Consider the following 26,476-nt stretch of genomic DNA (forward strand, 5'->3'; position numbering starts at 1 on the left):
TCGTCCGAAGAGATCATTTTCAGTCGTTCGGACGCTATTTAAAAATCATTAATATATTCAAAACTGCTTATCCAAAAATTCTGAAAATTTACACACTGACGCAAAATGACATGCCGCATCTTTTGGCTATCTCGGATTTTTGTAAGGTTGCCTATGTCAAAGGGGCAAAAAACTTAAGATTTTTACCTTTTGCCAGGGTCAATGACCTTTGACCTAGAAACTTGGTAACCATTGAGAAAAGATACACTGGTTCATTAGCTGCAACCGAGAAAATTAAAAAATCTGTATCCTAATTAATTTGGCATCAGTTTTAGTAAACCCTTGTGTATCTCAGACGGCCAATTGGATTTTCAAAAATATGAATTTGTTTCATTGTTAGGGTACTGTAGAAACCAAAATATTAACTATCATGATATTTGACTGTAGAAATCAATTAAATCAAAGGGTTAAAAATTTTGCTTAATTGTCTCGGAAACGTGAAAAATGCAAAAAACGACGTTTTTCAACCTTCAATTTAACTTTTTTCAAAAATTTACGCGGTGACCCCCAATTTTCTGGTGCCACATTTGTAGCAGGGTTGTCAAGGAACATGCTGGTGGGTCACAAACCCTTGCCAAAGGCAGTTTTGTTGACTTAAAATGCAATCAAACGATTTTAGTGAAAATTTTACATAAGCCAGCCATGTTAATTTCAAATGCGTTTTTCTCAAAAATTTATGGGGTGACTTTCAATTTTCTTGTTACATAAATGATCCCTATGGTCCAAAATATTAGTTTTTGTGGATGATTGTACTGCCCTAAGGTGTTTTCATCCTCTTTAAATTATTGCTAATGAGAATTAGCAAAATAAGTCGCTGTTTGATTTTTTAGAAATTGTCCGCCGATGTAAAAACTTGAAGCTTTTCAAATACTTGCACCGACCACACCGAAAAACAATCCAACGTCAAAATATTTTTCGGCTTCGTAAAATAGATAACATAAATTACCGGCGGCACTCAAACGACGACGAGTTCTCTCTTGCGACGGGGTTGATGCAACACCCTTTTAGTCTGGGCAGCCAAGAAATTACTACAAGTATAGCCTCTCCTGTCCTATTTTGTACTTGTTATAATACAAAAAAGAATAAAAATTACAAAAATTGTAATTCAGAAAATTTTAAAATAATAATAATTTTTTAAATGACATTTCCTTTCAGAGGATTTTTTGTTCATTGATAAAAGTCTGAAAAGATAAATTGATTATAATTTTTGTATTTTTATTAGTATAAAACGTATGAAATGGCTTGTAATTAAAATATAATAGCCTTTAATTTTAATTTAAATTAACTGATTTTTTTAGGAAGCATTTGCTCCATAAGAGTTAATAAAATATGGCAGTAAAATGACATTATGGCACTAAATCAGTCAGTATAGAAAAAATAAAATTTTTACTTTTATGAATACCCGTTAAATTGCTGCATTTCATTCTGTTTTTCTTGGCATGCTGCGAATTTTGGACAAATCAAAACCGTTGTTATATAATTAGGGCTCTTTCCTTCTTTCCAAAGAAGTAGACATAAACGACTGTCGCAGTCAGGCCGCGCATGACGCAAATGATGCCAATGAGGAACACCACATTTGGTGGCAAATCAAAGCACCACAGTCCGATGATGATGATTGCCTCGAAAATCAACGAGATGCAAAGAGTCATCAACAGCATTTTGGTCGTCAGCCTGTTTTAATTAAAAAATAATTAGCATTTTAAAATACTATTTTCTTGCTTTTTTTGTTTTAATATACCAAGTTTTTGAAATCGCCTCCTCAGCCGCAATCTGGCGACTCTCCATGTTGATCCTTCTGGAGACTTGTTGAATCATCATTGAATGAACGTCGCCTGACAGTTGAGGCTCTTCTTTGCCCAAGTCACCATCAAAGTTTTCCATTTCCCGTCTCATTTTCGAAGCATTTCTTCTCGTAATGAAAATGAAAAATAAGTTCAACGCATTCAGGATCAGAACTGGAACTGCGAATGCTAAAAATCCCGTCGAAGAGAAAATGGCAGAAAAATATTCAATTTTGTATATTTTTGGAATAGCGAGGCGATATTCAACAATGCCATCCTCTTCAGATGAATCCTTTTGCAACAAGTAATTAGCTGTTGTGTAGACGAGAACAATAGGCAGCAGAATTGCGTAAAGGCAGTAAATTGCGAATCTGCATCTGTGCGATCCTCTGGGCGCGTTGCTCGGGCTATTTTCAACGCTTCTGAAACAGTTGCATTAAATGGAAAATTAAACGAATGATGCAGAAATAAATTCGTACCGGAAATTGTAGAAAACGTCAAAGCATTGGATGTTCAACCAAAAGTGCGAACTCAGATAAAGAGCACCTGTTTGAAAATCAATAATTCTGGTTTTTCACGTTTCAAATGGATAAATTATTTTTAAAAGCGGAAAAGGGTGAATAATTTTTTTGCTATTCGTCGTCATAATACGTTGAAATTAAACAACATTAAATATCAAAACTGCTGAGATATTTGCATTTGCTTTCTATAGAATTACACATTGGTGATTTTGATTGAATAAAGGGAATAAAGAGAGCAATAAAAACCACTTGGCATTTAAACATTGTGGAGAGGACAAAACATTTGACGTAAATTTAAAACTACAAATTCACCCAATAGAGGAAGGCCAAAGATGATCATGAAAAAAATCAGCGAGGCCTCCGTCGGGTCGTAAATGAGTTGACGCAAGCATCCCAAAATGATGTTGATGACGAGGAAGCCGACGAACATGGTCGCCGACTGGCACACGACGATTTTTCCAGTCATGGTGCCGCGCTGGTTCTTGGCCGACTTGAATATGATGACGATCGCCGTGATCAAGAAGAGCATGGCGACGGTCAGAACTGCCATTGGCACGTAGAAGATCGTGGCAAAACACGTGTCCTGCAACTGCTTCACGACTTTGTCGATTTCGGCGGCGCTTTTTTGCTCCATTTCGATCAGCGTATTCTGGACAACCAGCCAAAGAAGACATTCAAAATTTGTTTTTCTCCAGCTGGGGAAGCAAAACCAATTAGCTCTTCAGATAATCTTTATCATAAATGGTAATTTAGTTTGCTCCAAAGAGTGTTATTTGCCAGCAAATACTCGCTCAGCAAGTTCAAACTTCAAACGCTGTCTGTATTTGTAAACTTCTAAAAGTCCAGAATCAAGTGAGAAGCTCTTTTGTTTGGATATATATTTTCTGAAACTTGTAGCCAGCTGGGAGCATCCCTTAAAAAATAAATTCGCTTTCACGACCCACCCTCCCTCTCACTTAGCGACCACGGAACACAAGGGCGCGGGTTTTCTTTACGTCCTACCCTGAATCATGGGTCTCGGACAAACTTCGGTTCATGAAATTCCAGTTTAGCTCATGTGAAAATTATTAATTTTTAAAGAAAAATATAATTAATATTATACAGCGTGTGCCAAAAGTCAACGACCAAAAGTATTTTACTGCCAATTTTGAACGGGTTGAGATAATTGAGTTTTCTCGACGGCAGGTTGAAGAAAAACTGTCCAAGTTTTTGTGGTTTCATTGTAGAATCATTGTTGCAATTAGAAGCTTGCGAAAAATTGCATAAATTGAAAATGAAATTTGGCTCTTATGGGAAATCCATGTTAAATTTTGACTTTTTTCAATTTTTGAATTTTGAAATGGAACAAAGGTGATCCTAGCCTAAAATTTTGCGAGGACCACGGTTTTGAGGTTGGTTTTGAAGTAGGGTGTCCGTTTAAGGGTGATTTTCACGATTTTATGCCTTTTTTCTGTGAAAACGCAGATGAACCTGAATTCTGACTTCACCAATCGATTTAGAGGGCAAAGTTTGCCTTAGGAAAAAATTTTCATTTATCTCTCTCATTTGGTTCTATAAAAAGTAAAAAGTCCCTCAATTAATTATTCAGAAAAATTCGTTAAATTATAAGATCCATCCAGAAAAAATAAAAGTCCAGTTTTTAAATTGAAAAACTAAATTTTTTTATGTTTTACATGATGAGTGAAAAAAGCAGTTTTTAATTAAACATCTGTCACCCATCTAGTTCACGAGAAAAATTTAAATCACAAATTTTGGGTTGGTTATCTACTGTGAAAAATAAGTAATTTGAATAAATAAATTATAAGTCCAGTTTTTAAATTAATAAACTCTAATTTGTTTTGTTTTACATGATGAGTGGAAAAAGCAGTTTTTAATTAAACATCTGTTTTCCATCCAGTTTACGAGAAAAGTTTTTAATCACAATTTTTGGGTTGATTATCTTCATTGAATAATAAGTAATTTCATTAAAAAAAACTAAAAGTCCAGTTTTTAAATTAAAAAACTTTAAGTTAATTTGTTAAATATGATTGGAGGAACAAGAAATTTTTAACTTAACATCTGTCACCCATTTAGTTTGCCAAAAAAATTAAATTACAAAATTTTGGTTGATTATTTACTGTTAATAACATGAGTAATGGACTAATTGTGATTTAAATTTTTTTTCACAAACTAAATGGGTGCCAGATGTTTGGTTAAGAATTTCTTGTTCCTCCCATCATATTTAACGAAAAACTTTCGAGTTTTTTAATATAAAAACTGGACTTATATTTTTTTTTAATTTATCATTATTCACAGTTAATAATCATCCAAAATGAAACAGTTTATTTTTTCTCGTAAACTGGATGGGTGACAGATGTTTAGTTAAAAATTACTTGTTCCTCTCATTATGTAGAACAAAACAAATTTAAGTTGTTCAATTTAAAAACTGGACTTATAATTTATTTATTCAAATTACTTATTTTTCGCAGTAGATAACCAACCCAAAGGTTGTGATTTAAATTTTTCTCGTGAACTAGATGGGTGACAGATGTTTAGTTTAAAATTGCTTGTTCCTTTCATTATGTAGAACAAAACAAATTTAATTTTTTCAACTTAAAAACAGGACTTTTATTTTTCTTTAATGAAATTACTTATTATTCAATGAAGATAATCAACCCAAAAATTGTAATTAAAAAATTTTCTCGTAAACTGAATGGGTGACAGATGTTTAGTTTAAAATTGCTTGTTCCTCTCATCATGTAAAACAAAACAAATTTAAGTTTTTCAATTTAAAAACTGGACTTATAATTTATTTATTCAAATTACTTATTTTTCACAGTAGATAACCAACCCAAAATTTGTGATTTAAATTTTTCTCGTGAACTAGATGGGTGACAGATGTTTAATTAAAAACTCCTTTTTCCACTCATCATGTAAAACATAAAAAAATTTAGTTTTTCAATTTAAAAACTGGACTTTTATTTTTTCTGGATGGATCTAATAATTTAACGAATTTTTCTGAATAATTAATTGAGGGACTTTTTACTTTTTATAGAACCAAATGAGAGAGATAAATGAAAATTTTTTCCTAAGGCAAACTTTGCACTCTAAATCGATTGGTGAAGTCAGAATTCAGGTTCATCTGCGTTTTCACGGAAAAAAGGCATAAAATCGTGAAAATCACCCTTAAACGGACACCCTACTTCAAAACCAACCTCAAAACCGTGGTCCTCGCAAAATTTTAGGCTAGGATCACCTTTGTTTCATTTCAAAATTCAAAAATTGAAAAAAGTCAAAATTTAACATGGATTTCCCATAAGAGCCAAATTTCATTTTCAATTTATGCAATTTTTGCAAAATAGCAAGCTTCTAATTGCAACAATGATTCTACAATGAAACCACAAAAACTTGGACAGTTTTTCTTCAACCTGCCGTCGAGAAAACTCAATTATCTCAACCCGTTCGAAAATGGCAGTAAAATACTTTTGGTCGTTGACTTTTGGCACACGCTGTATATTTAATTATTGCAAATTTGAATTAGCAAAATAAGTCACTGTTTGATTTTTTTGAATTGTCGGCCAATGTAAAAACTTGACGCTAGTCTCGCCTATACTCGCACTGAATACACTATGCTAATAGAAAAGCATCCCAAAATCAAAATATTTTTTAGCTGTTATTTAGAAATAGATAAATAAATCAGGAGAAAATCCTTCAAGAATTCACAACTCAATTTTTATGGACAATTTTTTTTAATTAACAATTATAAACAAAATTGCACAGTTTTTTGGAATTTAAAATCCGATGGAAACGTTAAATTATATATTTGTATGATAACAAAAGTAAGATGCAAGTTTATAAATTTTTAATAAATGATTATGTATATTTTCTCAAAAACAAATTTGTTCTCAAACTTTAATATAATACGAGGAGACTAGAAGTAAATTACTTACATTTTGCATCTATATATCATATTCCTGCTTTTCTTTTGATTCTATGATCAATGATTTAATTTCTTCTATTAAAGCACAAGTAAATAATTGAGGAAGTGACGCCACGAAAGAAGCAAATAAAGCCACACGTGATTGCCAGGCTCAATGGCATGAATTCAAAAAAAAGGCACAACATAAAAATCGCTTCAAATATCCACGTGATGCCGAGAGTGGCCAGAAGCATTCTGATCGTCAGCCTTTTTAACAACACAAATAAATAACATGGAGATATTAAATTATTTTAATACCAAATCGACGAAATCGCTCCTGCTCGGCTGGTATTGCTATCAAAACTTCTCATTTCTCGTCTCATTTTTGAAACGTTTCTCCTGGTGATGCCGACGAATATCAAGTTGGCCACAGTGAAGATCAGCACAGGAGCTCCGAATATTATTAGCGCCCAATCTAACAAGTAAATTAATTAACAATAAAATATACAGCATTTTATTTAAGACGTCAAATAGTGGAAGCATTTAATTCCAACTAAAAATATAACTTGCTTTCGTGTCCGGAAACTTGCTGATTGCCATCTGGCTCTCCGGCCACTACGTCAAGAATGGTTGCAGCCATTGTTATAATAATGGGCAAGAGAATCGCGTACAAACAGTACATTGCAAATCTGCATTTTTGCGAGTCGTTGTCCCTGTTCAAAACTCTCAACATGTTTTCGATATTCCTAAGAATTCAATGATTAAAAGGGATAATTATAATTAAGATTCAATAAATACCGAAAGTTGCAGAAAACATCAAAGCACTGCACGTTCAACCAAAAATGAGAGCTCAGAAAAACAGCGCCTTTAAAAAGAAATTTAATCAAAGTTCAAGCTAGTTTTTTGTATGAATTTGAGCTTAAATGAAAAGTTTGAATTATATTTGAATAAATGATACAAATTTTAATATATTTCCAAATTATAAAGCCTTGGATTAAAATTTGAGAATGATTTTGGGTTCTTATATATGATAAAATAACAACTTACTCACCTGCAAAAATAACCGCAGAACCAATCAATATATGCTCCAAATCGGTACCTTCATAATCCTCCGCAAGATTTGCGTTTGCGTACTCGATCTTGTACCCCAGAATGATTGCGATCAGAAAATAGCCGATGAAGAGAACGATGGACTGGCTGGCGACGATTTTGCCAGCCATGGTGCTGCGTTTCTCTGCTGATTTCAGAATAATGACGATCACAATCAGAAGCAGGATCATTGAGATGATCATAAAAGCCATCGCAATGTAGAAGAAGGTGGTAGTGTCGAGGAAGTGCCGAAATTCTTTGTAATAGTCATAGTCATTGTCATAGTCATAGTCATTGTCATAGTCATTGTCATAGTCATAGTCTGCATCGGTTTGATTTTCTGCAACCATTCTTGATTCTTGTTTTGCTTTACCGTGACAAAAAGCAAATGCTGCAAAAATGTGTTTCTCCTCAAGATAAGGAATAAAATAAATGTGATTTTGAGGTTCCGGGTTTCGAACATTTTCCGTTTCAGAAAAAGGAAGTAATGTTTTGTTTGACCAACCACAGTTTCCTGCACTTTATCTCACCTTGATTAAGGCAAATATTAACACGTCAATCGTTTTACAAAACATAACACTTTTTTTTAAAGAATTTAAATTTATATCAGATATAATATTATGCAAAGTATATCCAATTTTATTTAATTAATATCCATTACTTGCCTCATTACACAAAAATTTCGAATTTATTAAGTCACGATACCGTTAAAAACAAAATGCAGTAAATTATGAAAAACAAATTTGAAGAGAAAAAAAATTAGGAAAATTATTATTTCCTGATCATTTAGATACGATAGGACTTTATTTCCTTTGGAAATTAAAGCACAAGTAAATCACTGACGTCGTAACGCCACGGAGGAGACAAATTATGACGATGAGGAACATGAAGTTGGGTGGAAATTCAAGGAAAACGCCGAGTATCAAAATCGCTTCAAATATCCACGTGATGCCGAGAGTGGTCAGAAGCATTTTGATAGTCAGCCTATGTTAAAAAAAATTGGTTATATATCAGCTTAATTTTTTATATAGATCGTATACCAAGTTGATGAAATCGCTCCTGCTCGGCTGGTATTGCTGTCAAAACTTCTCATTTCTCGTCTCATTTTGGAAACGTTTCTCCTGGTGATGCCGACGAATATCAAGTTGGCCACAGTGAAGATCAGCACAGGAGTTCCGAATATAATTGGTGCCCATGTTACTAAGTTAAAAATGGACAGCAGCTTAATTAATTTTGAGAAATGGGAACTACCTCTAATATGGACCGTTTGAACTGATGGTTTGTGTGGACTATTTTCTGTGATTTTAGCTTCAAACGCGTTATGAAGGTGTAACTTTTTCGAAATTCTGGTATTTACAGGGGTCGCCGGACTTGGTCCGAAAGTGCCTTTTTAGACTTTATCCGAAAATTTGGAAATAGTCCGAAAAAAATCGGAATTCATCCGAAAGGAAATAGGCCGAAAAAATTCGGAATTAATCCGAAAACCGGCTATAACAATAGTACCGCTTTTTTTTCAATCAGCTGTATTAAAGTAGTTTGAACATAAACAAGTTTAGTGCTGAGATAAACGGATTCTTATACATGACAAAAAGTTTGGAAAAACTGTGTGGTTTTGTGATGCGGCAACAAGTTACAGCAGACACAACTTACCGGACAAAGCGACAGAATCTACAAGCCGGAACTATACAAATCACGTGATGCACGTCACGTAACACATTTTTCTCAGCATATATTGGGACACAAGTTACACACGGAAATTTTCAATAAGTCATTCCTAATGGAAATTGGCAAATTTTTAAGGCATTTTTATAAAATAAATTAATTGTTAATTATCCAACTAAAACTTTGCCAACATCAAGCTCAATGCAATAATTTAAAAAGAATCTTATTTTTCCATTTTTATGCCACAAATTTATGAAATTTATCAGATGGAACAGAATTTATACTTTTCTAATCACATTAATAAAAGAACATAATATATGAAAATATCACAAATTCATTCAATTCCCCAGTGACGGATTACTCGGATGAAGTCCGAAAAGGCATTTTCGGACAAATTCCTTTCGGATGAAAGGCGGTCCACCATTTACAGTGATTGTAGTCCTTCTTGAATTTGACCTATTCTAAGCTCTCGTCTAAATTTTTGAAAAATAGGTTTTATTGATTTGTGCACTTGCGTATCGCCTGTTTGAACTGATGGTTTGTTTCAGTTTTTATGGACTATTTTCTGTGATTTTAGCTTCCAACCCCCTACGCAACCCACAACGCCCCCAACTTTTAAGTTACGTCCCTGGAAATACCTTTTCTTGAGAGGAAATTTTGCAACACAGAATATTATAAATAACTTGCTTTTTGAATCGCGCAAATCGCCGAAAGTCTCTTTCCAAGCAACAATGTAAGCCGTCACTGCTATGATGATGGGCAATACAAACACGTACAGACAGTACATTGCAAATCTGCATTTGTGCGAGTCCTTTTCCTTCTTCAAAGCACTCAACATGTTTTCCAGATTCCTAGAAAAGCAATTATTAAAATGGATAATTAAAAATAAATAAATACCGAAAATTGCAGAAAACCTCGAAGCATTGCAAGTTCAACCAAAAATGAGAACTCAGATAAACAGCACCTATAAAGAAAATTATATGAAACTACCTTTATTGTTAAAATTTTACATTTTCTGATTGCATTTGAAAAGTCTATAGGTTAAATTAAATTTACAGAAATTTTTATGACATAAATTTTCCAATAAATAATTAAAATAAACAATTGATAACATAATTTTATGATTTTTTTTTAATATTCAGAAATTTGATAGGGTTTTTACAAAAGTTATTAGAAATTTCACTGTCACGAAACTCGCCTATGAGAGGAATCAGAAAATAAGCAATTATGACGAGTACAATTATTCCTTTGAGCGATATGTAAATGAACATGACCAAGAATCCCAATAGAATTGCGATCAAAAGGTAGCCGATGAAGAGGGCGATGGATTGGCAGGCGACGATTTTCCCGACCATGGTGCTGCGTTTCTCCGCGGATTTCAGAATATTTACGATCACAATCAGCAGCATGATCGCCGAGAAGATCATAAACGCCATCGGAATGTAGAGCATGGTGGCCGCGGATCTTTGGATTTCCGCGATTATTGGGTAATCAGATTCATCCATTCTTGTTTGGTTCGACCCAATATACTAGCGTAGAAGAACTTGTGCCTCACGTTAAAATATAATTGTGCTTTTCCACAGCCAGAAAAAAGTGGTTTTGAGGTCGCGTTTTGACAGGAAGTATTTTTAAATCTGTTTCCAATGCTCTTTTCTCTCTCTTTTTGTGGAAAAGAAATGCAGCTTGTAGTAAAAATATATATTTAAACTTAAATTATGAGCAAAATTTAAATATAAATAAAAAAAATCCAGAAATTGTTACTTCGCAACATAAGAAAACATCACCACAGAAAAAAATCTGGAAAATTAAAAAAAAAAAATATCTGAAAATATCGGTAATTTTTGAACAATGAGCTTATTATTATTTTTAATGTACACAAAAGGACTTTATTTCCTTTGGAAATTAAAGCACAAGTAAATCACTGACGTGGTAACGCCACGGAGGAGACAAATTATGACGATGAGGAACATGAAGTTGGGTGGAAATTCAAGGAAAACGCCGAGTATCAAAATCGCTTCAAATATCCACGTGATGCCGAGAGTGGTCAGAAGCATTTTGATAGTCAGCCTATGTTAAAAAAAATTGGTCATATATCAGCTTAATTTTTTATATAGATCGTATACCAAGTTGATGAAATCGCTCCTGCTCGGCTGGTATTGCTGTCAAAACTTCTCATTTCTCGTCTCATTTTGGAAACGTTTCTCCTGGTGATGCCGACGAATATCAAGTTGGCCACAGTGAAGATCAACACAGGAGCTCCGAATATAATTGGTGCCCATGTTACTAATGTAAGAAGTAAATTAAAACGATCAAATGAATTTGCAGCTTTAATTAGATAAATTGGAACTCATAATATATTTTAATAATTAAAAGCAACTTGCATTTTTTGTTGGTGCCAGTTTGCTCTAACATTGTAACAATGAACGCCGCCACTGCTATGATGATGGGCAACAAGATCGCGTACAAACAGTACAATGCAAATCTGCATTTGTGCGATTCTTTGTCCTTATTCACAACACTCAACATGTTCTCGATATTCCTAAAAATTCAATGATTAATAAAAAGGGTTTATTATAATTAAGAATAAATCAATACCGAAAGTTGTAGAAAACATCAAAGCACTGCACGTTCAACCAAAAATGGGAACTCAGATAAACAGCGCCTGCACAAAAAGAATTGTTTATATCCAATGTACATTTAAGAGCACAAATGAAATTTAAATAATTTCTGATTGGAAAAGTTGATCAGTTGAAGAATCAAAAAAATTATATTAATTAGATATTTACTTACTTGATAAAAATATTTAAAGTTTTTTCACTCGGTTATCTCAAATTTTAATAATAAATGATATAAAAACGGTTTTATAAAAGCTATGAAGATAATTGTAAAGTTTGCATCGTAAACTCACCCATAAGAGGAATCAGAAAATAAGCAATCAGGCCGAGAGCAAGTATTGCCTCGGACGGTTTGTAAATTAGCACGACCAAACATGCCAAAATAACTGCGATCAAAAGGTAGCCGACGAACAGAGCGATGGACTGGCAGGCGACGATTTTCCCGACCATGGTGCTGCGTTTCTCGGCAGATTTCAGAATATTTACGATCACAATCAGCAGCATGATCGCCGAGAAGATCATAAACGCCATCGGAATGTAGAGGATGGTGGCCGCGGATCTTTGGATTTCCGCGACCATCGGGTCCTCATCATCGGTTTGAATGCTCGCGTTCTCCATGTTAATTCGACCAAACTTGTTGAACAACTTCTGCCAATTTACTAAAAAATAAATTAATGCTTCTCTCCAGCAAAAGTGTGGTTTTGAGGTTTGAAAATTTCCCGTTTTACAAAGGACGTATTTTTGCATGACCAAATTTGTTTTCTGCACCGTGGGCTTTTTTGAGTGGAGAAAAATTGGCCTTCATCAAAAATAGAAAAAATAGAGTGTTATTATAAAAAACGGCACAAAGTATGACAAATTTTTCCAATTTAAAGTGTTTTTAGAAAGAAATACTTTAGGACTGACTTCTGCTGAGATACGGTTAGAAATTAATTTTTTATGATAATTTTTCTCTACATTAGCATTGATTTTTAGATGTAAATTCCAACGAGACATCTTTAGAAAAATTCAATTTTTTAAGAACTTAATTTTTTATGGGGATTTTCAAAGATATAGTTTTTTACTCAAAGTCGGCCGAATTAAAATGAATAAAAACAAAATCAAGTTCGTAACACGCCAATAGAGTTTGCAGATTAAAATCAATAGGTATAATTTATCATCAAAATTTACCTCTTGGAAATATTAAAAAAAAAAAATATTTCCAATAGAAAAATTTTGATAAATCAACAGAATTGAACATGTACATATCAGTTTTTATTGGTCAGACAAAGATAAATTACGCCCCAGAAAAACTGGCGCATCAAAATCAAGAATAAAATCAGAGCGAGCGACGTGTCGAGCATGATGGCCAGGATTAAAATGATCACGCTGACTTCGGAAACGCAAATCATCCACTTGATCATGTTGATCGGCGTCAACCTGTTGGATTAAATTAATCATCTCAAATCAAAGTTATTAAAAAAAATGTTACTGCAAAACGCCATTCAATGATTTCCCATTTTGAAGCTCTTCGTATTCAGACCGGGTCGTCAACAAATTCTTCAGCGTGGAAACAAAAAGAAAACCGTTGCAAAATGAAATAATCAACGCCGGGACGCCGTTGCCGACGATCACCATTCCTCTCGTTGGAGGATCTGAAACCAGCTTGAATTATAATTTTAATTTTTTAAAATTATTTACACAACCTTCGGCTTTTTGGATGAGCTCGGCCAGAAAAGTGCAAATGACTGACACAAGGGTGGTGTGGATCACGTAAATGAGCAATCGTTTGCCTTTGGACTCGGCCAAATTAATCACCATGTATTTAAAACCTCTGAAATTATTCAATATCAATTCTTATTCGAATTTATTTTTATAATTTGCCTGAAATTATAGAAAGTTTCCAAGCATAGAACGTTGAGCCAGGCGAGCGAGCTGAAGTAGAAAAATTCTAAAAAAATACTTGATAAATTTTTTTTGCAAAACTGGTTTTTTGATATACCAATGGCGGCGACGAGTACCATTCGCTGCGTTCTTTGCGAAGCCGAGCTCAAAAGGAAAATCGGGATCATGAGGAGGACGCACAAGAAGCCGATGACGACCATGGCCGATTGACACGCGACCAGTCGGCCCATCATCGAGTTGCGTTTCTCCGGCGAGCTCAGTATTTTCGACAAAATTACGACGAGGAAAAAGGCTGGAATGGACATTGCCGCCGTTGAGATGACATAGTCGATTAAGATTTCTGCCCCCATCTTTCTGCAAACAAATAAATTTAACAATAAATTTGAAAGCAAAAACGTCACCTTTATGAAGATGTCAAAAGTGAAAAGCTAGAAAACTTCCAAAGGAATACATCACGAATTGACTGATGTTTGTGTCGCAATGAGTTATTCATCCTGTTTTTTTTAAAGGAAAAAGGAGCGTTTCCGTTTCCGCTAAAAATAATAGTAGCGGTTTATGATTTGTAAAATTAACACGGTAAAATAAGTGTAGAGAAAGTATGATGGAGATAAAACGAGAAGAAACTTTTTGCTATTAAAAGAATTTTAAATAAATAAAATATTGAAAAAAATACTAAAAATCACAAATACTTTTGAAGAAAAAAAAAGAAAAATGTATAAAAAATGTAATTTTGTCTAAAAAATAAATAATTTATTGAATTCAGTAGACGCGCCGTGATGTGCGGAAGTGAATAATGTTGAAAGGGCGCAGTTGGTCCGAAAGGGGTGGCCGAGAGAGAGAGAGCGCGGGGTGCGCTAATAAACTGCATAGAATGCCACCCGGGTGCGCAACCCTTGTTCCGAAGGGTGAGTCGCTCGCTCGCGCCGGGTGTTGACACTGAATTGATTCGCTTAGCTGCGGCAATTATTAAATTGTTTCGTCCAAGCTGTGCCTCGAAATTTATGGAGCCGGGCAGTGCATGCCCTTTTTTATGCAGCTGCGACTTTAATTGTTTCGACAAGAGACAAATTTATTATGCACACATGTCTCATTTGAATAAATGTGTTTTAATTTCGTCCAACCATTCATCATTATTTGTAACAAGTGCATAAAATTAATCAGCCGCTTTTTCTTGCAACGCTGATTTTGATAAAATTTCCGACGCTGGCCTCCTCCTTTGAATATTTTGTATTTTTACTTCTACGTGAAGAGTTTCCGTGGCAACCGAGAGCGGCTGGCGGAAGTTGTGGTCAGAAGGCCTTCGGAGGCGGCCTGAAGACCACAAGAGCAGCTCTCGCTCGGCGTTTCTAGCCATATTTCAAATTATATGCGCGATTCACACAACCTGCTGCTGCTGCTGCTTCGGGCTTTTCAATTTATAAATACCTTTCATAAATTTATCATAATTATCGAATAGAAAATTTAAAAGACAATATTTCAAATTAATAAAACTTTAAGAATGAAATTTAAATTAATTAATTTTAAATTGCAAATTATAACTATAATTTAAAAAAATAATCATGAGAGTCCTGTCAAAATAGATCTACAAGGGGTCTGACCCAGAAAAAATTTCTATAAAGATGTATTTTGTTACCCCTCAATGTAATCATTGCTTCTGCTAGAATCTCTATTTGAATATTTAGGTTATTTTAGCATCCGAATTAACTTTAAACGGCTATGATTTTGGTTCTAATTGACTTTGACAAGTTTTTTTCATGGTTTAGGAAAGACAAAAATATGGCCTACAAGTTAGAAATATTAAGAAATCGTTCAAACCTCGTTTTGATTTAAAATTATAGATAATTCGGAAAAAAAATTATTAGAAAATTTTACTAAAATGAATTTACGGCGCAGGGTAATTGTTTTATAAAAAAATGCCTGATACAAAAGTTGTAAAAATTTAATTTTGCACATTTAATATATCACTTCTTTCTTCTAAATCCAACAGGAAATGCACTAGAAAAGTAAGAATGTTAAAAAATGTAGGTTTCCTCAAATTTAGCGTCATTTGAAAAGCACAGAGATTTAATTTTTGCCCCTAAACTTGGAAGGCTTAAGTGAGAGTTCTTCACATTGGCATGATGCATTCTATTGTGTAAGGGCTACACTTTTAGGTGATTTTGAGCATTTTGTCCTCGAATGTCATTTTCGCATTGAACAAAAATTTGAAGAAAACCACATTTTATAATGTTTCTGCTTTTCTAGTGCATTTCCTGTTGGATTGAGAGGAAAGTAGAAAATACATAGAATGTGCAAAATTAAATTTTCTTCTACTTTTGTTTGAAACATTTTCTTGTAAAATAATTAACCTTGGTGGGAAATCCATTTTAGTAAAGCTTAAAATTAATTTTTTTCTTATTATTCTAAAATACTTTGCACCAAACGTGTTCTGAACGATTTCTTTCTTGTAAACCATTTTCTTTTCTTTCCAGAACCACAAAGAAATGTGTCTAAGTCAAATAGAACCAAAGGTATGGTCGTTTAAAGTTAATCTTGGAATTAAAATTGCCAAAAAAATTCAGGTTGAGATTCTGGCTGCTGAAACTGGAGAATTTTTCTCACTGAATTTATTTTAAGTGGTCAAAATCAGCTATCATTGATTTTTTCTAAGCCGGATCCCTTTTTGATCTATTTTGACCGAACTAATATTCAATATTTAAATTTATAATGTAAAAAAATTAGAAATTATGATTTCATTTGCAAATAAAATAGAGAATTAACAAGTGCATCAATTAATTTAAAAGCTAAATAAGGATTGAATATATAAAATAAAATTCAGTGAATTATTTTCCACATTTTATTACTTGACGACGTGTGCTTATTCTCAAGAAGTTTGATTTGTTTCAATTGCATCCTTTAACATAGCTTTAGTATTCCAAATCCAATAAATTTTCAATTCGTCAGACACTCTTGCAAAACAAATCACTTAAACTATTAATAAATTCCTCACGTGATTTTCAAACTTTACTGAGTTTTAAGGCCACAAGCTAAGCTACAGTCAATGCAGCCACTTACTGGACGGAGATCTGTTTTTAGTGGATCAGAAAAACAACTGGGGCTGTTTGAAGTTCAAATCTTGAGTTGCGGCACACATGAGAGAAATTTGTGAGTTTTTTTTCAGTTTCACACGAAAAGTGACAGAGACTCAGGAAGCGTTCCAATTTAAAAAGGAAAATTCAGCTCAACTGACATAATTTCTTTTGTGAACCTTTTCCCAAGCCTCTTTTTTTAAATTTATTTTTAGTTTTCGATGAATTATTTTCTTACAAACGTTCTCAATGCAAAAATGATTTTTTGTTAGATCACAGGTTTTTTCTTACAAATTATTTGTGAGACATGTTGATTAAGGGAACATTGGTTAAATTTGTTGAGTTATAAATTGTTTTACAATTAGTTCAAATTTTTAGTACGCCCTCGGAGACTAAAAACAATTATTTATGTACTCAGCTACTATCACCTGAATTAACAATAAAAATTATTATTTGGTTCCATTTTTAAATAAATTAAACGCTTAACATTAAAAAAACAAGAGACTACAAAGTGGAATTACAAATCTTTGCAAAAGCAAGAAGAATCCAAGCGCTGCAACTCCTCGGGAGTTTTCTCCTCGAATTCGCACAAAAACTCAAGTCTTCATTTAGTGGCAAGTTGGAATTATTAGTTCTTTGTTTTAGCTAGGAAGTAATGGAAACAAAATACCAACTAATAATTCAATTTTTTTTTCGGAAACACCACCAAATTAATATCCATTGCCTTGTTTAAGGAATTTGCTTATTTTCAGTTTGATTGGAATGAAAAACGTGAGAGAGCTTTGATTAAAATACAGCTTTGGTTAATCTTTCGGAATCGTATTAGAATTAAAAATAAATTAAAGGAGGACGAAAATTTAAAACGAAAAAAGTTTAATTTAAAAAAAAAAACACATCCCTCTCGGAATGGTGGTTTTTTTAGGAATGCTCGAAGCAAGTTGATCGGAAAAGTCGTTGCCTCAAAAATTAAGCTAATAAGTCTTGCCGGTAGAAAATTAAATTTTAAAAGTCGAGGGCGGTGGCCATTTGCGCCTGCAGCTCGCGGAAGGTGTTGCCGAGGGGGCCCTGCAGCGTCTGCCTCTTGAGGAGCAGCGCGTGGATCGCCACCAGGTGGTCCAGACACTTCTTGCTCTTGGCGCGCCGCTCCTCCCGCGAAATGTCCACGCCGATCGCCGAACCGCCGCTCGAGTTGTTCTTGATCACCGAGCCAAAGTTCCGCAGAATCAGACGCAGCGCCGAACACGCCGCGTTCATGTACCTGCAAATTCAATTGAAAACAATTAGTGCAAAATAATTAAATTGTGTATAAATAGCGATTGAAATTAATAAAGCATCAATTATTGTGATTCTATATTATGGTTAAAGTTGATCATGTGGATTTTTTCTTTTAAATTGAGAATAATTTAAAATTATTATTCAAAATTAAAATGGCTTGCTTAAGGTAAATTTTTGCAAAAATCATTTGATTGTATTTTAAGTCAATGAGCAAACTTTGGTAAGAGTTTGTGACCCAACAGCATGTTCACCTGAAAATTGGTATTCATCGCGAAAATTTTTGAGAAAAATATATAAATCAATATGGAAAAAATGTAGTTTTTCTTGCTCAGAATCAAGCTAATTTTTAATCACTTGGAATTACTTTACATCTGCAAAAATGGTTCATTGGTTCATATTTTCATTCCTATAAAACCCAACTTAATGAAAATTTTTGATATTTTTAAAATTCCAATACGAGCTACAACTTTTCTCAAGTTAATTTAGTTTTAAATATGTATTTTCTTTTTAATTTTCTTGGCAAAAGGGCCAAATTATAAAGTTTCATGCCCATTAAAAAAAGTAACCTGACAAAACGCCATAGTTCATTTTGAATCAGAATACAAATTTTCCAAAACTTTTGACCAGCAGTTTTGAAAATATTGTAGAATTTTAAATAGCGTTCAAAAGACTGAAAATAATCTGTTCAGATGAGTTTAAATTGACTCTTTTTATCACCATAATTGAGTCAAATAGATTTTGTTTTGTTTTTCGTTGGAAATGGAAGAGTTTGGGTATAAAAATCAGTGAGATTAAAATATCAAATTGTAAACTTTGATATCATATTTCGATTTAAAAAAATCACCGTTACGTCGATTATCATGATTGAAACCAAAAGTATCGCATTTTACAGCAAAAATTTGGACAACTTGTTAAGCCGTTAAAAGCCTAGACGCTTTTCAAATCGACTTAACTCTTAAAGCAGCAAATGTATTTACTTGGGAAGCCGTATTGGAACGGCGCAAGGTGCTGAATTTGTTTGAGCAGGAAAAGCAGCGGCAGAGGGTGGATGGTCTCGTCACTTAACATGTCCGATTCAAAGTGCACCTTCTTCATTTCCTTCTCTCTCTCGCGTGAGATGAAGTTTTATTGGGGCTCATCTCGGGTTGCGCTAATTGCGAGCCCGGCAGGGCCGAAGAAAAAGAGACGCTCGGCAGCTGCGACTCGCGGCGAGTATCGCTTTCAAACTGGCCTCCTGCCCGCAGCATTTCAACCATCCCTTTTTAATTAACACACCGGCCAAATTGAACTAAATCAGCTTCATTATAATGTAATGAGTAATTTAAATTTGTAATAAATTTAAAAAAAAAAAACTTTAATTTTTCGCAAAAAAATGTAATATTTCGAAAAATTAATGAGATTTTTTTTACCTCCTGAACTGGTTTTTACTGAAAAAAAAAAAAATATCGAAGTTTGGATCTGCATGAAAATCATATGATAAAGAAATAATTTTAATGCTGCATAATTTTTGACCGCAAATTTCAACCGCATTTCTGAGACGTGTGTCCCTTTTTCGGTTAGGAACCGCAGACGGCCGAGAAATTGGGTGACAGATGATGCGTAGCGCGATTGAAAAGAAAAAAACTACTCGTGACAGGTTCGAGAGTTGGGGTCTTTTGTTTGGGCTAATTTGTATTGAAGCGAGCTCGGATTGCCAGCAGCGCCCTCATTTGCATTTCCAATGCAATTTGAAAAAAAAGGGTTGAGCGAAATACACTCGCGCGCAAGCATACTGTGTCATTGTAACTGGAGAGCTTGACAATCAACTTGAACTGACACGCGGAACCTCTTTGTTAAAAAAAAAACTAAATTAATTTTCCGTCGTATTTTAAATGTAAAGATGATATAAATTATTTTCGATAAAAATTTAAAAAACCTGATTATTTGTTAATTAAATATTTAGTTAAAAGTGTATTAGATATTTTAAATTAAGTAATTTAATTAAAATATAATTTATTTACAATTTTTCTGCCGCTTTGAAATAGAAAAAACTAAATTAAATTTCGGTTGCATTTTAAACAAAATGATATGAATCATTTTAATTTTACAATAAAAAATTTGATTATTTATTGATAAAAATATTAATTTAATTCTTTGATAACATTATTATTTATGAAGGAATTTCTTTCACTTTCAACTCTTCATTTTAGTATCCAGAGTAAAATAAAATTTTACGAGTGGGCCGAGTGGGGCAGGTTAGGGAACGGAATCTGAATGTCACGGCTGGGCGACCCAGACTCTCATTTGGACCGTGAATCGGATTTTGTGAGGGCAATAAAAATAAGCGAGCGGCGTCGTTTGGAAAGTTACGAGCGCTGCGTGTTTTCACCTACATTGGTGGCAAATTTGCGGCGGCCGAAGAAGCGGCGCGTTCAGTGCCAATTTCACGGGTCGGGCGAGATGTGGCGCCGAACAATAACCCTTTCTGCAGCTGTGATCGCGGCGATCGCGCGCGCGTCTAATTGCAGCTCAACGCACGCGCGCTCCATGAATAAGTGTGAATGGGTTAATATGCTGCACTGCAATTTCAATAAATGTCCTGCGATTTGTCCATTCGACACAGCCAATAAATCGCGCGACGAGCACAAATGAGGTCTTCACGCCTCGCCAAAATCACCCCTTTTGATCACTCTTTCTTGTTATTATTCGGCTTCGCACTGTGGGAATCAATAAACTAGCTTCGTATTCAAGCCAGAACAAATTTCGTTTTTCGGAAAGAAATAAAATTGTTCAAAGTTGTTTTTTACATTCATATATTAAAAATTATTTCTAAGGCTGTAGCACAGATATGGAAAGAGATTTATCGATAGAAACATTCTGGTAACCAGAAATTTGTTTTAAATTGAACATAAGCAAAATTATTGCGCTTCCATCAAGTCAACTTTAACAATAAAAATGGCTTGATGAACCACGTTTTTTACCCTTTGACTTTGAATATCTCAAAAGCAAAAAGGTGAAATAGTTGCAAACTTTCAATAATTTTCCTCTCCATTAAATTTGGCACGTTTTAGCTATTTTTAATTTTGAAAATTTCATGTATTAGTTATATTGGCGGCAAATTTAAAACGTCAGGTCAATTTCGGTGACCGTTGACCTACGACCTTTTACTTCATACCAAATTTATAGCCCTTCTAATGACCTACAAGATTGCCATTGAGTTTTTTGCTCTATCCCTTGCAGAATTTGAGGAAATTTCAATCTTAAAATGCATATTTTTCGGTAAATTCAAATTTTGAGGCAATTTAGAACTTTTTTCTTAAATCATTTGGTACTCTTTGATCTTAATCAATACTCTTTGAGTTAAAATCACACTTTGAAAGTTTGTTTATGTTTCTCTTGTCCTCCTTTTAAATTATGCAAATGGTGGTAATCGGCAATAAATTATCAGTTACGCGTCGCGCAGTGCTTATCTAATTAACACAAGCGGCGCCAAGCGTTGGTAAATTGATAGGAAGGCCTGCTGCAGTTTTCGCGCGCACAACAAGAATTAGCGAATCGTGCAACTGGCAAGGCCACCCTAGCTGCAAAAACTGGGCCAACTCAAGCTTAAACGCATTTTGCAAACACTCACTTGTGATGCGAAGAATTCAAATAAATTCTGCTTGGAATGTTCAAGACATATAAAATAAAATCTTTCATGGAAATTTAAAAAAATGAAACTTACGTTTCGTATTTGCTCTGCAGCAAAGTGCCGATCGTTGGCAAAACTAGGGCACAAAGATCCAGACTCCAGAGTTGTCTGCAAAAGTAAAATTCAAATCTTTATCTCTGCAGATTTGATGAAATTTGTTAAAACTCACGGCCTTAAGCTGATGACACTTAAGAGATCGACCATCAGGGAAAGATCTTGAATGGCTATTGCACAATCTACAGCTGCCTGAGGTGACGAGAAAAAGAAAAATCAATATTGTGGAACTTCTTTGGTGGAAACATTACCTTGAGGTCTTTGTTGGCTAAGGTTTGGAAGACGATCTGCAGGTTTTGCGACCTGGACCGCAAGACGGTGGTCATTTGGTCGTGCTCCCTCAGCAGATTCGAAATTCCTTCCGCCTCCGACATTTCCGGATGAAGACCGCCTCCAAACCTCGGACTAAAACTACCCGTCTGCAAAAATTAATTAAATCTTTAATAACAAAGTGAACAATAAACAAATAATTATCAAATCAATAAATCCCATTAGTTGGTCTACGTTTAAATTTGAGAAGAGAAGTATACTTTAGGGAATATTTAAAAGAAAATGTTAATTTAAAAAAAAAAAAAATCAATTTGCTTTGAAACTCACAGGAAGAAAATCGCCCATGTCTAGGCCAGCTGGTTTGTCTGCCAGCATCGGGACATAGTCGAGCGACGAATGCTTCTTCTCGGACAAACTGAGCATGCTGAAGGAGTCGTCGGAAGTGTCCGAGACGGGCGATTGGGGCACAGTCATGGCCTTGCGCGGGATTTTGCGGGCATTGTCTCGGGGGGAGCCGCGCGGCAGGAGCGGCGGCGGCGGCGACCGCTCCGTTTTGATCTTGCCCAGGGGCAGCAGGGGCTTGCGCAGGGTGGGTTCGTTGCGCGACTTTCTCGGGGACAAGTCGTTGGTGGAGCTGTAGAAGTCGTGGCCGCGCGCCTTGGGCGGAAGTTGGCTCCGGTTGTTGGACTTGTTGTGCTGCGAGGGCGGAATGGACGGTGGCACTTTGCTGCTGGGAGGGGGCTGGTGCAGGGTGGGCTCTGAAGGGCTGTGCCGAAGCCTGCCGCCGACTCTGAAATGGACAAACGCGCTCATTATCCACAAATCTTTTGATCAACACAGGATGTTGATAGGTAGTTTTTTCTCTATATAATAGAAACATAAAAAAGGAAATCCGGCGGTTCTTATCAACAAGAAACACTTGTAAAAAAAATCCACTAAAATGATACGAATTAGACTAATAATTGTTTTAAATTTGATACGTACTGCACTTCGAAATTTGTATCCAGGAATCTATTATTAAGTACTGCATTTTCAGACATTTTTCTCCTCGCAGGCGAACCGATTTGAAACTTGGGTTGAGGAAGTTTTGTGACTACAGGGGGCGATTCTCCTCCACTCTCGGCCGAGAACGATTTCCGCAATATTTGTGGCGAGAGTGACGCATCTGTGAATTTTCAAAAAAATTAGCAAAAAATAAATAATTCCTCCTAATTTTAAAGCATGCTGCGGCGGAAGGATATTAATTTCTAGCTACGGGCCTTACCGTCTTCTTTAGGCTCTGGCAAAGGTTCAGGCGGGGGAGTGCGAATCACTGAAACACAAGCGGGCAAGCAAACGAAATAAATAAAACAAGCAACAGGCAATTTGAATTAATTCAAACGGGCATGCGACAAAAGTAAAACAAACAGAAGCGGCACAGTCGAGGGATGAAGTTGTGAGGCTTCGATATAATACAATTGAAATTACTACAATACTGAATCAACTCACAAGATCTGGCTGCTTTGAACGCATCTTTCTCGTCAAACTCGGAAAAGTCGTCCTGGTCCGTGGTTCCTCCACAGCCCGATGAGGACGACGACTCCTCCATGAGAGACTTGGGCGCGTTCAGGCCCATTTTAAGCCTCAACGGCACTTTGTCTTTGCTAAAACTTTTCCGCGTCGGCGAGCCCTTGACGAAGGGGCCGGCCTCGATGGGCTTCTCGTCGGCGTCCGGCGACTCGGAGATGAGCGGCGCGAGCCTGTTCAGGTCCACCATGTGCACGGAGACGTTGCACTGGAAGTACGAGGCTGCCAGAATGTGGTTGTTGGGGGCGATCACCATGTCCTGCACTTTGCCCCAGCCGACCGGCACAATGTCCAGCGTCCGCGACGGCTCCCAGCCCAGCACGCGGAGACAGTCTTGAGACGCGGCGTACATGCACTCGCCGTTCGGGGAAAACAAAATACTCCTGTAAAGAGGGAAAACGTTGAAAAATGTGGTGTTTATTTTAAATTATTTTTGTACCTAATTGGGCCTGCATCCTTGTCGGACGTGGAGACTATCGAGAAATGCTCGAGGTCCCAGAAGTTGGACGTTCTGTCCGCACTTCCCGAAGCCAGCAGGAACTCGTGGGGGTGGTACTGAACGGTCAGCACCGGTGCCGTGTGTTCAGTGAAAACCGCAAGGCACTTGCCAGTCCTAATATCCCATAGCTGCAAACGTTGAGGACAAATTTGTACATTTTATACTTCAACAGAAACTTCTGAACTTTTTCTCACAAGATCAATGAAAACTTTCAACTGACCATTTAATTTTTGATCTTAATTGGGGTGATATGGTAAAATTTTTAACACAAATTTTCGTCTTGTCAATTTTAAAAAAAAAAACTAATCTAGAAAATTTCCATAAGAAACAATGTTAAATTTAAAAAATTCAATTCTCCCAATTATTTAAATTTCCCCTTGGAACTGACTTTGGTTGAGAAAAAAGCCACTACAATTAATTAGGCCATTTTTTTAAGTCTCTTTTAAATTAAAATGGAGTTTTTGCTGAGACAATTGAAACTGTAATTTTGTTAAACCACTTTGAACTTTTAAGCAAATCGAAGCTGTAGAAATGAGTTCTGACCTTGACGACGGAATCCTCGCCTGCCGACGCAACCCACTGGCCGTCAGGACTGAACTTCAAGTAGGAGACATTTTTGTCATGTCCTTTGTAAGTGTAAATACAGCCTTTCCGTCTAATATCCCAAACCTATAAAAACCGACAGAAATTAGGTCCAAAGTCTAAAAGTGAATTGACTTTACTTTGATGTGCGTGTCAGACGAGCCCGAGACGAGGAAGTCTCCGTACGGGTGGTGATCGAGACATTTGATGCCAGCCTTGTGGCCGGTGAGCGTCCTCGTCACTTTGGCCGCCTCCAAGTCCCAAATCTTCATCGCGCCGCCTTTCGACCCCGCGCAAATCGTTTCCTCCGTTATTCCGAATTGCATGCATTCCAGCGAAGTCGAAAGTCCAGTCAAACTCTAAAAATTTCAAAATAAATCATTATTAATACATAATTTTAAATTCAAATATCCAAATGAATTAAAATAAATTTAATACCAAAATGCACTCCGGTTTTCCGATGGCCCAAACGTTGATTTTTTTGTCGTCGCCGCCAGTGGCGAGGAGCGCCGTCGACTTTCGCCCGAGCGTCAAACTGGTCACATACGCGTCGTGCGCCGTGAAGTTTTCTGCAAAAGGAAATTAACAGAATAAATATACAAATAAAGAGACGACAAAGAGAGAGACGAGTGCGTGCAGCTTCTTTTTTAACAAAATTGTCACGTTCTCGTCCAAGGTCGGACGGACGAGTTGTCGGCGGCACAGAAAAAAGAGGAAAGATCTCTGCGGCAAGGACAGTTTGAACATTAAATTATGCCATTTATGCGCAACCGAGCTCAAGAGTTAAATTTTATGGCGAAAAAAAATAAAAGAAAAATTCTTCCGGCTAAGGAAATTTTTTTCTTTTGATGGCTGTCGCAAGAAGGCGTCAAAAACTTATCTTAAACAAACTAAAAGCAATTCAAATTTACAAAGACAAGTTATTTATGAACCACTCTTCTTCATAATTCTAAACAAAAATTAAATAATTAAATTAATTCAAACTGGTTTCGAATTAAAAAAAAGAATAAATCTAATAAAATTTAAAATTTTTGGTTTTTGTATTAAATTTTTTCTTAACATATATCTTTTCAATTTTTGTTTAATTTTCTCGTGACATTATTATTTTGTTTTAACTGAAATGGAGATAAAATGACCGATTGTTTAAACTTGTTGATGTTTTTCTTCCTCAATAAAGAGTCTATGCATCAATCAAAATGTCAAGATAAAGAATGGTTTGACATAGAATTCAAAGACACCCACAGCTTGAGCTTTAGAGGACTTGCAAATGTCACACAATGGAAATTGTGTGCAATAATTTTTTTTTCCGCCTCCCACGTACTCTGTCGCAGCAAAGTTCTTATTGATTTCGTCGCGTGATTCATTTTCGCCAAAGAAAAACGCGTTAAGCTCTTCCTTTTGCAATAAACTCGGATCACGATAAATCGTGACGAGATAGTGTACCGTGTGTGCAGGCCTTATCTTTCCAGCGAGTGCGTTTGTTTGGTGTTTTTTTTCTTCAAAATAATAATTAAAATTCAACTTACGCAATTGCCAGGCCCGCTTGGTCGCCGCCATGCCGAAATCGGCGGCCCTCGAGAGGCTCTTGGTTCGAATTCGAGGGTCCAAGGATAGAGATGAATCAAACATTTGAAAGTGGTCTGATTTGCATGTTTGCGGAGGAGTCTCGTTGCCTGTGTTATTACATTTTGGTCACCTGCGCGATGTGAAAGGCTCGTGTGCGTTCACTTTCGCGACGGACTGGACGCGCAGGGGCTCGAACGCACGCGGGGGTGAAGATCGCACTAATCCGCGCCGAATTTGCCAACCATCAGGCGGCTTGATCGTTCCACTTTCATAAGAAATTCACGTTTAGTTGACAGGATTCTCTACCTTGACACAGTTCACAGAATCATTGACCATTTGTGGACACCTGACTGTGAGGCAAAAAACACTACCAACATAACAAACTCTGCAAATCTGAATAAACCTTCTCCAAGTCTTAAATTGTTAGAAAAGTTTTG

General features: G+C 35.7%; 4 protein-coding genes across 7 annotated transcripts; all 4 read right to left on the minus strand.

Annotated features, from left to right (window-relative positions):
* Positions 1 to 1,303: 1,303 nt before the first annotated feature.
* On the minus strand, positions 1,304 to 7,851 carry LOC132195707 (uncharacterized). 2 transcript variants are annotated; one of them, XM_059617874.1, is made up of 6 exons: positions 6,558 to 6,708; positions 6,271 to 6,506; positions 2,654 to 3,036; positions 2,300 to 2,366; positions 1,778 to 2,242; positions 1,304 to 1,710 (listed from the first exon to the last, which is right to left on the minus strand). In XM_059617874.1, the coding sequence occupies exons 2-6, from the start codon at positions 6,288 to 6,290 to the stop codon at positions 1,512 to 1,514; spliced, it is 1,134 nt and encodes a 377-aa protein (XP_059473857.1). In that variant the 5' UTR covers positions 6,291 to 6,506; positions 6,558 to 6,708; the 3' UTR covers positions 1,304 to 1,511. The 2 variants fall into 2 exon arrangements, with proteins under 2 accessions (XP_059473857.1, XP_059473858.1); XM_059617875.1 differs by lacking the exons at positions 1,304 to 1,710; positions 1,778 to 2,242; positions 2,300 to 2,366; positions 2,654 to 3,036 and adding exons at positions 6,810 to 6,985; positions 7,038 to 7,104; positions 7,291 to 7,851 and having other exon boundaries at positions 6,115 to 6,506; positions 6,558 to 6,714.
* Positions 7,852 to 8,112: 261 nt separating this feature from the next.
* LOC132195689 (G-protein coupled receptor Mth2-like) lies at positions 8,113 to 12,338 on the minus strand. Of its 2 annotated transcripts, XM_059617851.1 has the most exons (8): positions 11,899 to 12,338; positions 11,586 to 11,652; positions 11,372 to 11,529; positions 11,114 to 11,273; positions 9,888 to 9,954; positions 9,678 to 9,841; positions 8,369 to 8,528; positions 8,113 to 8,312 (listed from the first exon to the last, which is right to left on the minus strand). In XM_059617851.1, the coding sequence occupies exons 1-7, from the start codon at positions 12,221 to 12,223 to the stop codon at positions 8,408 to 8,410; spliced, it is 1,062 nt and encodes a 353-aa protein (XP_059473834.1). In that variant the 5' UTR covers positions 12,224 to 12,338; the 3' UTR covers positions 8,113 to 8,312; positions 8,369 to 8,407. The 2 variants fall into 2 exon arrangements, with proteins under 2 accessions (XP_059473834.1, XP_059473835.1); XM_059617852.1 differs by lacking the exons at positions 8,113 to 8,312; positions 8,369 to 8,528; positions 9,678 to 9,841; positions 9,888 to 9,954 and adding an exon at positions 10,151 to 11,057 and having other exon boundaries at positions 11,899 to 12,331.
* A 504-nt stretch (positions 12,339 to 12,842) lies between these two features.
* Positions 12,843 to 13,985, minus strand: LOC132195706 (uncharacterized). Its single transcript, XM_059617873.1, has 6 exons — positions 13,891 to 13,985; positions 13,587 to 13,843; positions 13,469 to 13,535; positions 13,291 to 13,418; positions 13,077 to 13,239; positions 12,843 to 13,024 (listed from the first exon to the last, which is right to left on the minus strand). Exons 2-6 carry the CDS (start codon positions 13,837 to 13,839, stop codon positions 12,853 to 12,855), a joined length of 783 nt encoding a protein of 260 aa, XP_059473856.1. The 5' UTR covers positions 13,840 to 13,843; positions 13,891 to 13,985; the 3' UTR covers positions 12,843 to 12,852.
* A 2,326-nt stretch (positions 13,986 to 16,311) lies between these two features.
* LOC132195766 (katanin p80 WD40 repeat-containing subunit B1) lies at positions 16,312 to 26,410 on the minus strand. 2 transcript variants are annotated; one of them, XM_059617962.1, is made up of 13 exons: positions 26,000 to 26,410; positions 24,912 to 25,042; positions 24,614 to 24,832; positions 24,435 to 24,560; positions 23,832 to 24,019; positions 23,315 to 23,775; positions 23,091 to 23,138; positions 22,811 to 22,991; positions 22,154 to 22,616; positions 21,808 to 21,975; positions 21,672 to 21,748; positions 21,536 to 21,610; positions 16,312 to 17,815 (listed from the first exon to the last, which is right to left on the minus strand). In XM_059617962.1, the coding sequence occupies exons 1-13, from the start codon at positions 26,100 to 26,102 to the stop codon at positions 17,560 to 17,562; spliced, it is 2,496 nt and encodes an 831-aa protein (XP_059473945.1). In that variant the 5' UTR covers positions 26,103 to 26,410; the 3' UTR covers positions 16,312 to 17,559. The 2 variants fall into 2 exon arrangements, with proteins under 2 accessions (XP_059473945.1, XP_059473946.1); XM_059617963.1 differs by lacking the exon at positions 23,091 to 23,138.
* Positions 26,411 to 26,476: the final 66 nt, after the last annotated feature.

The sequence above is a fragment of the Neocloeon triangulifer genome, unplaced genomic scaffold (assembly GCF_031216515.1).
Source record: "Neocloeon triangulifer isolate White Clay Creek 2 clone unplaced genomic scaffold, ASM3121651v1 ptg000010l, whole genome shotgun sequence".
In the NCBI taxonomy this organism is placed as follows: domain Eukaryota; kingdom Metazoa; phylum Arthropoda; class Insecta; order Ephemeroptera; family Baetidae; genus Neocloeon; species Neocloeon triangulifer.